The 14,236-nt window shown below is 30.6% G+C and overlaps 2 protein-coding genes across 6 annotated transcripts; both read left to right on the top strand.

The window, feature by feature from the left end:
• LOC109335175 (protein LAZY 1-like) lies at positions 3,223–5,358 on the top strand. 3 transcript variants are annotated; one of them, XM_019571279.1, is made up of 6 exons: positions 3,223–3,505; positions 3,591–3,657; positions 3,910–4,667; positions 4,763–4,920; positions 4,957–5,060; positions 5,157–5,358. In XM_019571279.1, the coding sequence occupies exons 1-6, from the start codon at positions 3,500–3,502 to the stop codon at positions 5,174–5,176; spliced, it is 1,113 nt and encodes a 370-aa protein (XP_019426824.1). In that variant the 5' UTR covers positions 3,223–3,499; the 3' UTR covers positions 5,177–5,358. The 3 variants fall into 3 exon arrangements, with proteins under 3 accessions (XP_019426824.1, XP_019426822.1, XP_019426823.1); XM_019571277.1 differs by having other exon boundaries at positions 3,229–3,505; positions 4,763–5,060; XM_019571278.1 differs by lacking the exon at positions 3,223–3,505 and having other exon boundaries at positions 3,585–3,657; positions 4,763–5,060.
• LOC109336598 (uncharacterized WD repeat-containing protein C2A9.03-like) lies at positions 8,500–13,253 on the top strand. 3 transcript variants are annotated; one of them, XM_019573298.1, is made up of 9 exons: positions 8,500–8,516; positions 8,821–9,145; positions 9,260–9,346; positions 9,432–9,566; positions 9,948–10,058; positions 10,640–10,731; positions 10,832–10,937; positions 11,800–11,886; positions 12,604–13,253. In XM_019573298.1, the coding sequence occupies exons 2-9, from the start codon at positions 8,828–8,830 to the stop codon at positions 13,015–13,017; spliced, it is 1,350 nt and encodes a 449-aa protein (XP_019428843.1). In that variant the 5' UTR covers positions 8,500–8,516; positions 8,821–8,827; the 3' UTR covers positions 13,018–13,253. The 3 variants fall into 3 exon arrangements, with proteins under 3 accessions (XP_019428843.1, XP_019428842.1, XP_019428841.1); XM_019573297.1 differs by lacking the exon at positions 8,500–8,516 and adding an exon at positions 8,529–8,547; XM_019573296.1 differs by lacking the exon at positions 8,500–8,516 and having other exon boundaries at positions 8,748–9,145.

Below are 14,236 nucleotides of genomic sequence, written 5' to 3'. Positions count from 1 at the left end.
ATATAAACGTGTTATGCTGTGTAAATATGCTATAACTCAGTTATGTTAAATATTCTCTTAGGAAAGATTTACCACTCACAATAATTCTATTCCGCTTGAACAAGATTTATTCTGGTTTGTGGAATATACACAAAAAAATAATGTAAGTCATTCACCAAACATGTATGTAGATAACTGCCTTCTACGAAGGATCACAAAAATACATGATTGGTGAGTTAACTGTCTCGTGTAATAATAGGTTATGGGCCAGAAAAAGTATTATGATAGGGACTTATATATTTATAAATTTATTTTTATTAAATATTATATTTATATTATACTTATTATTATTATTTTAAATCAATATTACCTATATTATTATTATTTCATAATCAAGTTTAGTGTTTAGACTTGAATGTGTGATAATAAATTTATCATATACATAATTACTCTTATATATTAATTATATAAAATTAAAATTGAAAGCACATCAATACCATTAAATAGTGCACGTATGATATATTGAAGCACTATTCATGTTCACTCAGTCCTTTTGCTATTTTTACTTCTTTTTGGGTGAAAAATTAATCTCATTTCGGGGTGTGCGGCTAATATTTTTAACAAGTGTCGCTCATAAGAATCGAACTATTAACATTTTAGTCACAATTAGATGAACACCTTGTTACCTCCATTAATCTAATTCCAGTTTTTTAATAAATGTAGGAAATTGATTAAAAAGGACTAAAGTGATAATATCTATATATTATCAGTGTAAAAATTTATACATAATCAGTATATTATCTACCATTTATTTGTATTATTTTTTTAAAAAATTAATAGTTGACCTGACATTATATAAAATATTGAATAAGATGTACCACTATAGCACTTTCATTTAAATGCTTTGGCCCAAGTTAAAAAATGCAATTGGGGTACGTTGAATTTGTATTCTCGAAAGTATCCGATTCTCTAAAATGAGGAGGAGATGAGGATTATCTATCCTATTTTCTATGTCTTATTGTGTCTTTATCCAATTAAAAATTGGTACATACTTAAAAAGAAAAAACATAAAACAAAACATAATTGTTTTATGTTAATTGTTAGATTTTGATTAGTTTGAGATACGGAGACAATAATATTTGGGGACAGAAGATCTTGTTTCGAGTAAGGTCTATCCGCATGTGATTTGATAAAGCGTGTCACCATTTTAACCTACTAAATAATTGAAGAGTGGATAAGTCCTTATATATTCACCTTACAGAATCTAAATGTGTTACATTTTTGGTACTGTTTGCAGGAATTGTCACCTTTCATAATGTCTAGTATCATAGAAAACTCATTCCAGGAACAGGCGGTTACTATTTTTGACATATTATGTTGATGTGTACCTTCTTCAAAAATAAACATTACCAATAGAGTGTGACATTTTATTATGTAAGATTGAGATAGTATGTGGTCAATTAATATGCTAAATAAATCTCAACATTGTATGGCAACCTAATCCTTGGAGGCATAAAAGTGTTTGGCATAAAATCTTTAGTCCTCTATAGCCACAAGTAAGTTATCTAATAGGTTAATTTCGGAATATAAAGTATAATATCTATCCACAATCGACACATTATTCACCATTAACCTGTTTTACTTTTCTTGAAGAATCAATAATAATTAAACATGAATGATATATAATACAATAACAATATATAAAATTTATACACTATTTGTTAATACAATTTTTTTTCCTGCATATGATAATTGTGTGAGAAGATGAAACCACTAGCTCTTTTTATATGTTTGTTCTGGTTGTCATTATTTATCCACATGATATATTCATAGGATAAGATATGATCTAAGTGGGGGTCACTATGTAATAGTTTCATGCTCCTGGTATTAATTCAAGGCACATATGTTTGACCATACATACTTTAAGAGAGTTGAAATAATGTAATGTAGACCACAAAAACAACATAATGTTACAGATTGCACATGCAAAAGTACCAAACTGGAACTTACGTTTTCCTTGTTAACTTTCAATAATGGAAATATCAAATGAGGATGAAATGCTTTTTAGTGCTCTCCATCATAGAGCTGGATTTCCTCACTATGTCTGCTCAAAATATGCTATTATACATCACAAGTTATATATTGTGGTAGAAAATAAAATATTTTTCAACCACTAAACTTATGATATATATCCTACTTTTTTAGTTTTTACTTTTTAGAAATATTGTTATAGAAAAACATCAATAAAACTCATGTCATAGTTTTAATAGCTGAATAAGATAATTTACTCTTCTTTTTAACCATATCACTTTTGTTTAAATGAAGTTGACATGAGACATCTAAATGAGGTATGTGATAGTTAGGAAATTTTAAGACTAATTTATTAAATAGATATGTAATTTATCTATTATCATTATAATTTCCCATATGATCAAAATGTTAAAAAATGATACAATATATGTTGGTGTAACAATTATTTCAGTCTCTTAAGTATTACTTTTAGCTGGTAAAAGTTTGAATTCTGAATCCTTGTGAGTATACATATATCTATCTCCATATCATATCTCTCATAAAATTTCAAAGTTTTTTTGAATGAATCTTACAACTTAGACTGTTACAATCCTTGCTAAGCAACAAAGACCTTTAGGTAATTAGGTTCTCTCAAATATAATGACAATTGAGAAACAATTAGGAAGATGTGGTGCTTGTCAATTAATAAGCACTAGCCATTGGAGTTGGATAATGACATCTTCTGAAATATTGAATAGGATTGGTTAAAACAAGTAAATCATGCAAAACTTTAAGTGGTGATAAAATTTACACCTTAATTCCAAAAATAGACCCAAGATAACGAAATATAACTATAAGCCCATGAGATATTGTGCAAAATTATTGTACAAAAATGTGATTTAATTAGCATAATAAATAAGTAAAATATGAACTAGACCAAGGTAACTTTGGTGTTTGAATGAAAAGATATATACTATATCCTACACCCAATACTAAGTTGTATTATTCTCAACCACAAGAATCAATGCATGAGAAGGAACAAGTTAAATTCCAGTTCTGTTTATATACAACATGACACACCAGAAACAGAAACTTACAAACTAGTATTTACTCAAAATGCATGCTTAAATACAACCCATAAAATGCACATGGCATGTTACAATTTGACTTATAATTGATATGTGAAATTTATTTATACCAAATCATGAATGTAAATTATGGGCCTCACAGTTATATACTCTTGTCTACCTTGCATATGATCAGTTTAACATTGTTTAGGACCTACTTGTCCTTAGGCTACAATTACATGAATGATGCCATATAATAGAAAACAATGTTTGTAACTATCTCTGTGTTTTTCTTGTTCTATCTGTTTGCACACATTAGTGGCTTCGTGGAAGATTTTCTATGTTTCATAAACTAGCATAAATAATGAAAGAGTTTCTTCTTTTACCATATCCTCACAAGTCAGCAAAACAAAGATCAAAGTTTTGCAGAATAACATCCCAGGATGAAGGTAAAATCAGTTTTCAATTATCAATTATGCATTGTAGAACCAAATTCAATCATACTAAGTTGTTTTACGCATCTCTTTTATGCAGTTACTTGGCTGGATGCATAGAAAATTTCGCCAGAATAGCAATGAACAGTTCAAAGACTTGGTCATGGGTAAGTTTTTATGCTCTTGATAAATCTTTTTCCCTCCAAAACTATATTAACTACTTTATACCCATCAAAGTTGTTGTGTTTTTAGACTAACTTATTTTGTCTTAAATCGAAAAAGATGATTTTTTTCTGAAATTTAAGTGTTGCCAAACATACATAAGACACTGATCTTGCAAAATGCTATTATTGAATTCACTTCATGGTTGATCTCACCATTACCTATGGTCTTTCTATATTTTTGTGTGTGTCTTTCAGGGCAACAAACATTGGATGATGAATTCAACTATCCCAAACCAAACTTTGGGACCAAACATGTGAAACAAACTCATAAAGACCACAACCAAAGAAAATCTTTTGCTGGTTCTGAAGCTGCAAGAACCGAAAATGACGAGTACGACGAAGAATCATCAGATGCTATGTATGACCTATTCCACGGCTTCCTAACAATTGGAACTCTTGGTTCAGAACAAGCTGTTGCTGATGCATCACAAACACCAACATTTGCATTTTATGTTGAGAACATAACCGAAAAAGAAGATGAAGTGACTGAGAATGAACTTAAGCTCATCAATTATGAGCTAGAGAAAGTGCTAGCAGCTGAGACTAAAGATGATTGTAGCAACTATGATTCATCTGCAAGAAGTAGCCTTGTGAGTAATGCTAGAAGTAGCTATGGAAGCACAATAACACTTAGTGGAAAGCCATTGGAAGGTGCTAATGAATCAAATGTGAATGGAAGTGCAATTTGTCCACTTCAGGGTTATCTCTTTGGATCAGGAGTTGAATTATCCGAAACAAAAATGGCGGCGAAGAAAGAAAATAGGACATCACTTGGGGAGCTTTTTCAGAAAAGCAAATTGGAAGAGGAGAATTTCGGAGCAAAATGTGAAAAGGATGATAGAAGAACTGAAAGAGAAGCATATAAATCTGCCATGCAACTAGTGAAAAAAAAGCTGAAAATAGGAATTTTACACACTGTTGATCCTGCTTCAGCAGAGAAAAAACTGCATAAGGTACACTATACTTGCAAAAAAAATTGTTTTGTTTTGTTTCTCTGGTTACAACTTGAGCAGAATTGTCCTAACAATATTTGTTTGGTTAATTGTAGATTCTCCATATGTTCAACAAGAAAGTTCACCCGGAAAATTCGACAGCTGCACAAAAGCGTGATAAGCAGCAGCAAAAGAATGAGAAGAAGAAGAAAATAATGAATGATGGAGGGAACAGAAAAAGTGATGTAGTGCATCCAGAGGAAGATATAATTTTATACCCCAATGGATCACTTGTGAAGGAGAACATAGAAGACTATAAGAGCCAATCAAATCCACTCCATTTTAGACTAAGCACTGAAGAAGTTTCCTATGAGAACCAGAACAAAGAGCACTGGATCAAAACAGATGCAGATTGTAAGTATAATTATTACTAGATATTTGCATGAATTACTATTTTCTAACATTGACATAACATGATTATTCTTGTTTTGTTATGTTTTTCAATTGCAGACTTAGTCTTGGAACTGTAAAAGGCAAAAGAATGAGATGATTCGAAGTTGTGCTTGTGATTGCTAAGAATAATATTGTGTTTGTGCAATTTTATTTCTCCATGCTTGTATCAAATATTGGACATGTTATCATATCATATGTGAAAAACAGTTTAGGGTAAGGAACAAATCAAATATGTAGTTATCTTCATGCCTACCCCTCACTATTCAGAGTAAAATGTATGCTTCCCATATTAATCATAAATAATCATTGTAAACTGAAAATGCCACTTATTTTTATACATAAACCATAAATCGTGATAGATAATAATAATATACGAGTTCAATAGGGTGAAAGGAGTATTCATGTATCTCACTAGGAGAAAATTGTAATAAACTCAAAGAAGTATAATAAGCTAAGCATTCATGGTTGGTCATCTTAGTAGATTGCTGTATAGAATAGTTTTATCAGAATAATGAGATTAAAGTTTTGATTCCACAAGTTATCCCATATAATTCATGAGTGAGTATCCTCTCCATTACTCGATGGAACAGTGCATACCTAATATTATAACACATGTTAAAAATAATGTTTTAATGATCCAAATTTTTGTTTTTCCTAAATTATATATTTAAAAAAAATAATCTTTCTCACATTCCCAGTATTAAAGAGTCTAATACTGGATAGTCCATTACCTAGAAAATTAATCTCACAACTAGATATGCAAGGTGGTACTTCTTTATGTGATTCTTAGTAGATTAGGTGTGATTCTTTATGTTCAAACTTTATTTTAAATCTTTTACATGATTGAATTAATTTTTTTTATAAACAATATGGTATTCAATTTTATTTGATTTGGTTCATTATTTCATTCAAACTTTGATATGAAGCCAATAAATATTAAGATAAACCATGTATACATGTGACATGTTGATCACAAACTAAAATTTTGATGTAAAAAGGATCCCTTTTCCTTCCTTTTTGTGGGTTCACCCCTTGGCGATACTTTTTTATTAAAAAGCAATTACTTTGAATCATTCATGTTAAAATAGAATCAAAACCCAACACATTAAAATATATTATACAAACTAATTGAGTATATTATCATTACAAATTTTGCATAAACAAAATAAATAATTTGTTTAGATAAACACATAACAATACGAAAATAAAATACTTCTTGATATAAAAAGATGTGTCACTAACAATAAATACTAGTAACATTCTTGTCAAGTTGAGTGATACATATCTAAACTTTCAACTTCAATAAACATTGAATATTTTGACATGGATCAATTTATATGTTGGAAAGCAATATATTTTTCTATACAATGACCAAATGGATGTCAATGTTTACATGTCTCTTAGCTTTTATGTTGAATAAAAAACTATTATTGATGAAGGGAAATAAAAAAATACAAATAAAAAACTTTAAGACGATTTAATTTTCATGAAGTTTTAATTTTAACCAATATCTTGAATAATAATTGATATTACAATAATAATGCATGAGAAACAATTTTTATAGCTAAATGTTATCCATAAAATATGATATATGATACGAATAAGTAATTTTATGAGTAAATTATACTAACACTTCTGAGTTTTAGTAAAATTACTATTCACTTTTTTACACCTACACAAACCCCATATTTTTTATACTTTCATTACATTGATCGCCCTGCACGAGAAATAAATGTGATCTTTTAAACAAAAAAAATGTGATAAATGTAATTTAGTTAAACAAAACATGGTATACTGTGGAGACAAGTTCAAATAATATGAGTCGATAGCTCTTTATTATTTTTGGTTCGTTACGATATATTATAAGAACGATTTAAACAATATCTTTTTAGAATTGTTGATGCATTTTTTAATAAAAAATAATAAAGATACATTGATTTGTACATTATTTGGATTTGTTTTCACAATATACAATGTTTTGTTTAATTTAATTGCATTTATCATATTTTTTGTTTAAAAGATCAAACTTCTTCATTATGCAGGGGTGATTAATGTAACGAAAGTATAAAAATTAGAGATTTATGTAGGTGTAGAAAAAATGAGAAGTAATTTATGTAATTTTACTAAAATTCAGGGATTATGAGTGTAATTTACTATAATTTTATTGATGTTGCACACACTATATTTGCGTGACTACCAATTTTTATATCAACAACTTCATAGTTTTTACTTTTTAGTAATGTTAAGGGTAGTTTAGAAATATATTCAATTAAATTAAATGAATACTTTATTAGAATTAAGTGGAAGAAAATTAAAATGGAAAGTTCCTCCCTTAATATGTAGCAAATACATACTTAAAAACATTGTCACCCAATATTTTCTTCATTACATACTGTTGAAAAATTATCATATGAGAATAAATACAAACTTCTAAGTCATGAATTTTACATATTGTTATTTGGACTGATTATATTCGCCAATAACCTTTATTAACGGCTAAAACGTTATCTTAGTTTATAGGTATGATGGCACCCACAAGCATTTTGTCTCACACTCTCACCTTTCCATTATGGAGAAGCATAACTTAATTGCTAGATCCCCCAACATTTTATTTATTTTAAATTTCATTTTCCCTTGCTAATAATTGGAATAAGAAATAGAAAAGGTAGCTAAAAACTAATAATGAGAGTGGTAAAAAGAAGAAATTGTGATGATGATAATGGTAATAATAGAATAGATTAGATATGAGTTTGGATTGTATTTTAGGGAATTGGGAAAAGAAGAGAAAGAAGTGAGGTTGCCATCATCTATGATCACCCAACCCACCCTCTCCATTCATTAGGAATTCAAACCAAAGCACTGCAATCTCATCGCAATTCGCATTGCCATAATCCTCATTGCGTGCTTTAACCCAAGTGAATGCTTTAATATCGATAATAAAAACTCTTACATTATTAATGTATACATTTTTTTTCTTGTAAACAAAAAAAACTTGATTAGAATACAAGTCCACCATTCTCACATAATACAAGTCCGTTTTGGAGCTCTAATATTCTAATCATATTGGACTTTATTAATTTATATATATCTATATTATGAATTAAGAAATTAACGAGTTATGCCTACTTCACAAAAAAAAAAAAATATGGCTTGTATTGTTATCTAATGTTAATTTTGTATTATTGTATTAATGTTTTAACTCACGACGCCAATACTCACTGTTACACTCACACATGATTTTTATTATCTATATTTGATTAATAAAAATAAGTAGTAAATTAATTAATATGATGGAACTGAAAATGAACCTAGCTTGGTAACACAGTGGGAATGATGATACCCATTTTATTAGTTACTATACAGAGAGAGAAGAAGAAGAAGAAGAAGACATAACCATCGCTCTCTCTCTCTCTCTCTCTCTCTCTCTCTCTCTCTCCTCTCTCTCTCTGTAAGTTCAAACTTCTTATTCTTCTTACTCTCTACTTCCACACCTTTTAATGTTTCTCTCCATTTCCATTGAAGATAACATATATCTATGAAATTTCAACCTTATTATTTTTTATTATTAAATTATGCCTTTTTGTCATGTACTTCTATACTGTATTTACACGTTCTACTCTATTTTTCGAGTAGTCTTTATTTTTTTACTCTAGTGTCTTAGGGCTATAAATTCTCACTTTGTTTCGCTTGATTCTGAAATAAATAAATAATTGGAATTCAGATAGAGCATGTCCTATCATCAATTGGAAGAATTTGATGAGATGACAGAGATGGAGGACTTTTTTGATGAATTAGATGATAACAATGGGCATGGGCATGGATATGGTGGTGCAGAGAGGGGTTTGGGTGTTGATGAAGATGATTATGAATATCAAATGCTCACTAAGGTCACCGATACATCCGCGGCTCAAGCCAGGATGGGAAAGGACATTCAAGGTATTCAGTGGGACAGATTGAATGTTACCAGACAAAACTACCGATTCACCAGGCTTCAACAATACAGGAATTACGAAAATATTCCTCAATCTGGTGATGCTGTTGACAAGGTTTCTACCCTTTTGTCATTATTATTGTTGTTGTTATTTAGTTTCTGTTTCTTTCACACTCGCAATTGCAATTGTGTTTGATCATATCCAATATGTTTTTGTTTTTGGTTTCAGGAATGCAAACAAATGGAAAAGGGTGGAAATTATTACGAATTCTTCCATAATACGCGAATGGTTAAGCCTACCATCCTTCATTTTCAGGTTTGTTGCTTTTGCATATGTCACTTCTCCTTAGCTTGGTACTCCTCCATAGTCAGTCTAGTGACATTTTTGCATTTGGTTGCAGCTGCGGAACTTGGTTTGGGCTACTTCAAAACATGATGTCTATCTTATCTCCAACTACTCAGTTATGCACTGGTCATCACTAACTGGAAACTTGTCGGAGATCATCAATTTTGCAGGACATGTGGCCCCTACTGAGGTAATGCATTGCAGCCATTAGCTTGACACAACTTTGTTAATCAACAAAGTATGAAGGATAATGCTTATGTCTTTTTCATGGTTTATTGATGTAAGAGTTATCTACAAACCTAATTTTAATTTTTGTTGAGATCATAAGAAGCCTGCAAAAGCTTGTTATACTTGTGTATATGAGATTAATCAATTTTGAATAGTTAACATAAAACATGGTTCATTCAGGAAAATAGCTTAGTTGAGTGTTAACTAAAACTGAGTTTATACAAGAACCCAATTTAGTCAGACCACCATGAATGCTTTTTGCACAGCTTTCAAATTTTTTATTTAGTTATTATTATACATGATTAACTTATTGTTTATCTATTTTTCTTTTCTTTTCACGTAGAAACATGCAGGAAGTCTGTTGGAAGGATTTTCAATGACTCAGATTAGCACCCTGGCTGTCAAGGAGAATTTTCTTGTTGCTGGTGGTTTCCAAGGAGAGCTTACTTGTAAGGTGAGTACACAATATTTGTACCTTGTCACATACAATGTTCATTTTCTGGTAAAGCACGGAATTATGAGGTTGTTTTATATAATTGTGGAAGATTACCTGTTTTCTTTTTAATCTGTCCATATATATAATGCAGAACTTCCTGTACTATCAGCTTATGTGAAATGATGTGTGGATGATAGGCAATTTCTTTGTCCTAACACTCCCTTAATTCACAAGAATTTATTTAATCGTTTTCTACACTCCTTAACACTCTCAGTCAGGCTGAGGCTAAAGCTTCAACTTGCTTGTTACAGACAGAAAACAAGAAAAATTCTCAATGCTCTAAGTTGCTACTTTCTAAAGAGGAAAATATCTTAATGTTATTATTTGAGTGGAAACTTGACACTATATACTGAGTAGATAGAATAATTTGTTGTATTGCAAATATAGTGGGGAGTATTTCTACTACATAAGGGCTGTCCTTCTATTATTTGAGAGGGCTTCAGCACTGTAGAGGAGGCCTCGGCATTTTGCATATGCTAATGCTATTAATGTATTAGGGTAATATTTGATGCTGCTCCTAATGTCTTTACTTAATGCAGCGTTTGCATAAGAAGGGAGTAAGCTTTTGTACACGGACCACATATGATGATAATGCCATCACAAATGCAATTGACATATATGATAGCTTGAGGTATTTTTCATGCTAAGTTTTCATTAGTTGTTAATTTGTTATGCAGCATTTACTTTTGTCTTTCATTCTGGAATGATACTTGACATGGAAACTGTTGCAGGGGTGGGATTCGTTTTATGGCATCCAATAATGATTGCGGTGTGAGAGAATATGACATGGAAAGGTTTCAGCTTTTGAATCACTTCCACTTCCCCTGGCCAGTAAATGTGAGCAGTCTTTTGGCACATTGATTGATGTGGTTTATTATAGTTCTTGCTTATCATCTAATCTATATGTAAAATCATCCCCTGAAGGTTCTTAATTTTCCTTTTGTAGTATTGGTTTATTATAGTTCGTATTATACACTTGGTCACTTCACTTGCATTCATAGTTTATGTGCAGTTCAACTATTTTACCTATATCTTCTCATCTCTAATTTATTCAAATCAAATCCAGCTTTTGATTGGATATTTTAAGTTTCTATCCTATATCTCCGATTGTTATGACAAACTTACCTAGATGTTCTTATATCAACTACATTATTTGGATGCACAAAGGCTTACTGTTCATAATATAACGCACAAACATGTGAATCTTTAAACATTGTTTCATCCATAACGTCAGAGGTACCTTGCAATATCATGATTCTTCTAAAAGATGTTTCAATCATTCTGAAGTTACTATTTTTTCTTTCTTTCAAGCGTTGTCTTTTGATTTAGAAAACTTTCAGTGGATGATTTTAAGCCTTATATCTTAATTGAGCAATCACTAGTCTTCCCCTGCTGGTTTAAACTTAAAGTTCTTAGATTGTAGAGTTATGCATCTATGATTATTTTGTTTAGTGATTGTTATAGGTTGAAAAATAAGTTATATAATGTACTGTCTGAAAAATCAGAGAATTGAGAAGAAATGAAAATTTGTGAAATGAATCCAAATGATATATATATATATATATATACATAGAGAGAGAGAGAGGTTATATCATACACACTAATAGTAATAAATGTTGTTATGTTTTTTAGTTAAATTGTCTGTGATTTTAATTCCATATAGACTGCTTTGGTTTCTGATTAAATTCTCTTGATGCAGCACACATCAATCAGCCCTGACCAAAAGCTTATGACTGTTGTGGGAGATAACCTAGATGGACTGCTAGTGGATCCTCAAAATGGGAAGGTAGATAGTTCCTCTAATTGTCTAATATACTGGAATTATCTTTTGAGGTGTTTTGAATGTCTTTCAAATTTTGTGTGTTTGATTTTCAGTTAAACCATTGAATCTGCTTTTTGTTTCTCCTAAACTTATGCTTTTGATTTTGTGTGTAGAATGATGGGCATTATTGTTACTTTGTCAGAATAACCAAGTTTCCTCTTTGGCTTATGATTTATTTCCAATACTGAAATAAAAGGCCGCCTTTATTTATATTCTCGGCTTATTGAAATTTGATATATATATATATACACACACACATGAATAATTGGTGGATAGGTGGAAAAATAGTTTGCATTTTTTGTCCATCAAAATTAACTAGCTCTTGATTATCTTAGGTGGCAGTGCCTTTAGATTCAGTGCCGGTAATTGTTGTAGAATCCGTCGGTCATTGTTTTTTATTATTTTGATTAATCTGAAAATAATTTCTTGAAGCCAGTTCATAATTTGTGTTTGCATGTATTGCTGGCCCATTGTGTTTAGTTCAAAGAGATCTATGAGGGAAACAACATGTATGTTTTGACATGTGTTATCATTGTTAACATCTCAAGATGTATGTTTATGCTAAATATGGAAGAAGTTTAGAGTTGAGACATGGATATGGTATTGCAGAATGCAGATGTGAGAAAAGTGATAGCACATTGGTATTCCACTAACATCTTTTGAACTTCTCTGTCTTTGTAGACTGTTGCCACTCTGGTTGGTCACCGAGATTACTCTTTTGCTTCAGCATGGCACCCTGATGGACATACCTTTGCTACAGGAAATCAGGACAAGACTTGCAGAGTATGGGATGCTAGACATTTGTCGTCTCCAATTGCCATTCTCAAGGGTAACCTGGGGGCGGCCAGATCGATTCGCTTTTCTTCAGATGGTCAATACATAGTGGTTGCTGAACCTGCAGATTTTGTGCATGTGTATAGTACAAAGGAAGATTATAAAAAACGTCAAGAAATTGATTTCTTTGGGGAGATTTCTGGGGTTTCTCTGAGTCCGGATGACGAATGTATGTATATTGGAATCTGGGATCGAACTTATGCAAGCCTGCTACAGTATAACAGGAGGCACGCATATGGGTATCTCGATTCCTACTTTTGATCTCGATTCCAACTTGTGTATTATCAATATAATTTACATCAATTTACAAAACTTTAGATCCCCATCTTTCCTTTTGATAGTATTTTATGTTATGTAGTTCACAGTTTGGTTAATCAATATGACAAGATTGCATGATACTTCAGGTAGCAGTCCACTCTTGTATAGTTTATTAATGTGAATGCCACCTGAAGGAACATAATATTGCTGTTATAATATCATACTCTGTATTTCCTTCATGTGTTATAGTCCCTTTACATTGGCTGTTATTATTATTAGTATTAATCTGTGTGGATTTGATGGTTTGCTTGTATTGGTTTATTTGAGTTTGAGACATAGCAGATGTGTGGAAAATAAATGATATATATAATGAATTGTTTGATTTAAATGAAGTTGGAATATTATCAAATTTTCAATTTTGTTTTCCTTACCCTGTTATCCCAAGAAAGTAGCTTACATACTATTTAAAATGCTGTTTATGAAGCAGTTGGAATTGTAGTTTGATGGAGAATGAGTGATTATGTATCATGTATAATGGATTACGTGTTCTTATATTGATGTTGATTCGTTCGTAGTTCTTATATTGAAATAGAAATGACAAAAATAAAACTTAAATAAAAAGAACTTGAGAGTAAAAGTAAATTGCGCAGTCAAACAAACTTTACTTGCAATGTCATTGAAAACCAACTTAAATGAGGAGAGGATTTTGATATCAATGATAATAAAATGAATCTTAAAATAAATGAAACTATTAGAGTAATAATTTCAGAGAAATTTTTCTTTTACATAAAAATAGTAATCATAATTTTAATGCACTGACAAAATTTCTCTAAAAACAATTTCTCTCTTTAACAAGAATGCTCTTGTAAAAGAAAATTCAGAGAGAAATATTTTTAGAGAAAAGAATCTTCTTTTATACTTTGTGTAGTAGTGAAAGATTAATCCATTTTATTTATAGAAATAGAAAAATGTAGTATCTGTCCATTCCGACAAAGTCTCTTTTCTATACATACGACAATGTTCAATACGTGAAAATAAAAAAAAAATGTTCTTTTGGTTCTAGATCTTCGAATTATGTTAAATCTCGTCGACATCCATGTTTGTTTGGTTTTAGACAAAATAAAAAAATGATAAGATAGAATTACGTGGTTCACCTTGAAAAGAATCTTCACTTATAACACATTAGTTACAAAAGTGGCATTAGTTAACTTCTTTAATTAAA

This window comes from Lupinus angustifolius, chromosome LG20 (assembly GCF_001865875.1).
Source record: "Lupinus angustifolius cultivar Tanjil chromosome LG20, LupAngTanjil_v1.0, whole genome shotgun sequence".
Taxonomy (NCBI): Eukaryota; Viridiplantae; Streptophyta; class Magnoliopsida; order Fabales; family Fabaceae; genus Lupinus; species Lupinus angustifolius.
This window is presented reverse-complemented; position numbering and strand designations above follow the sequence as displayed.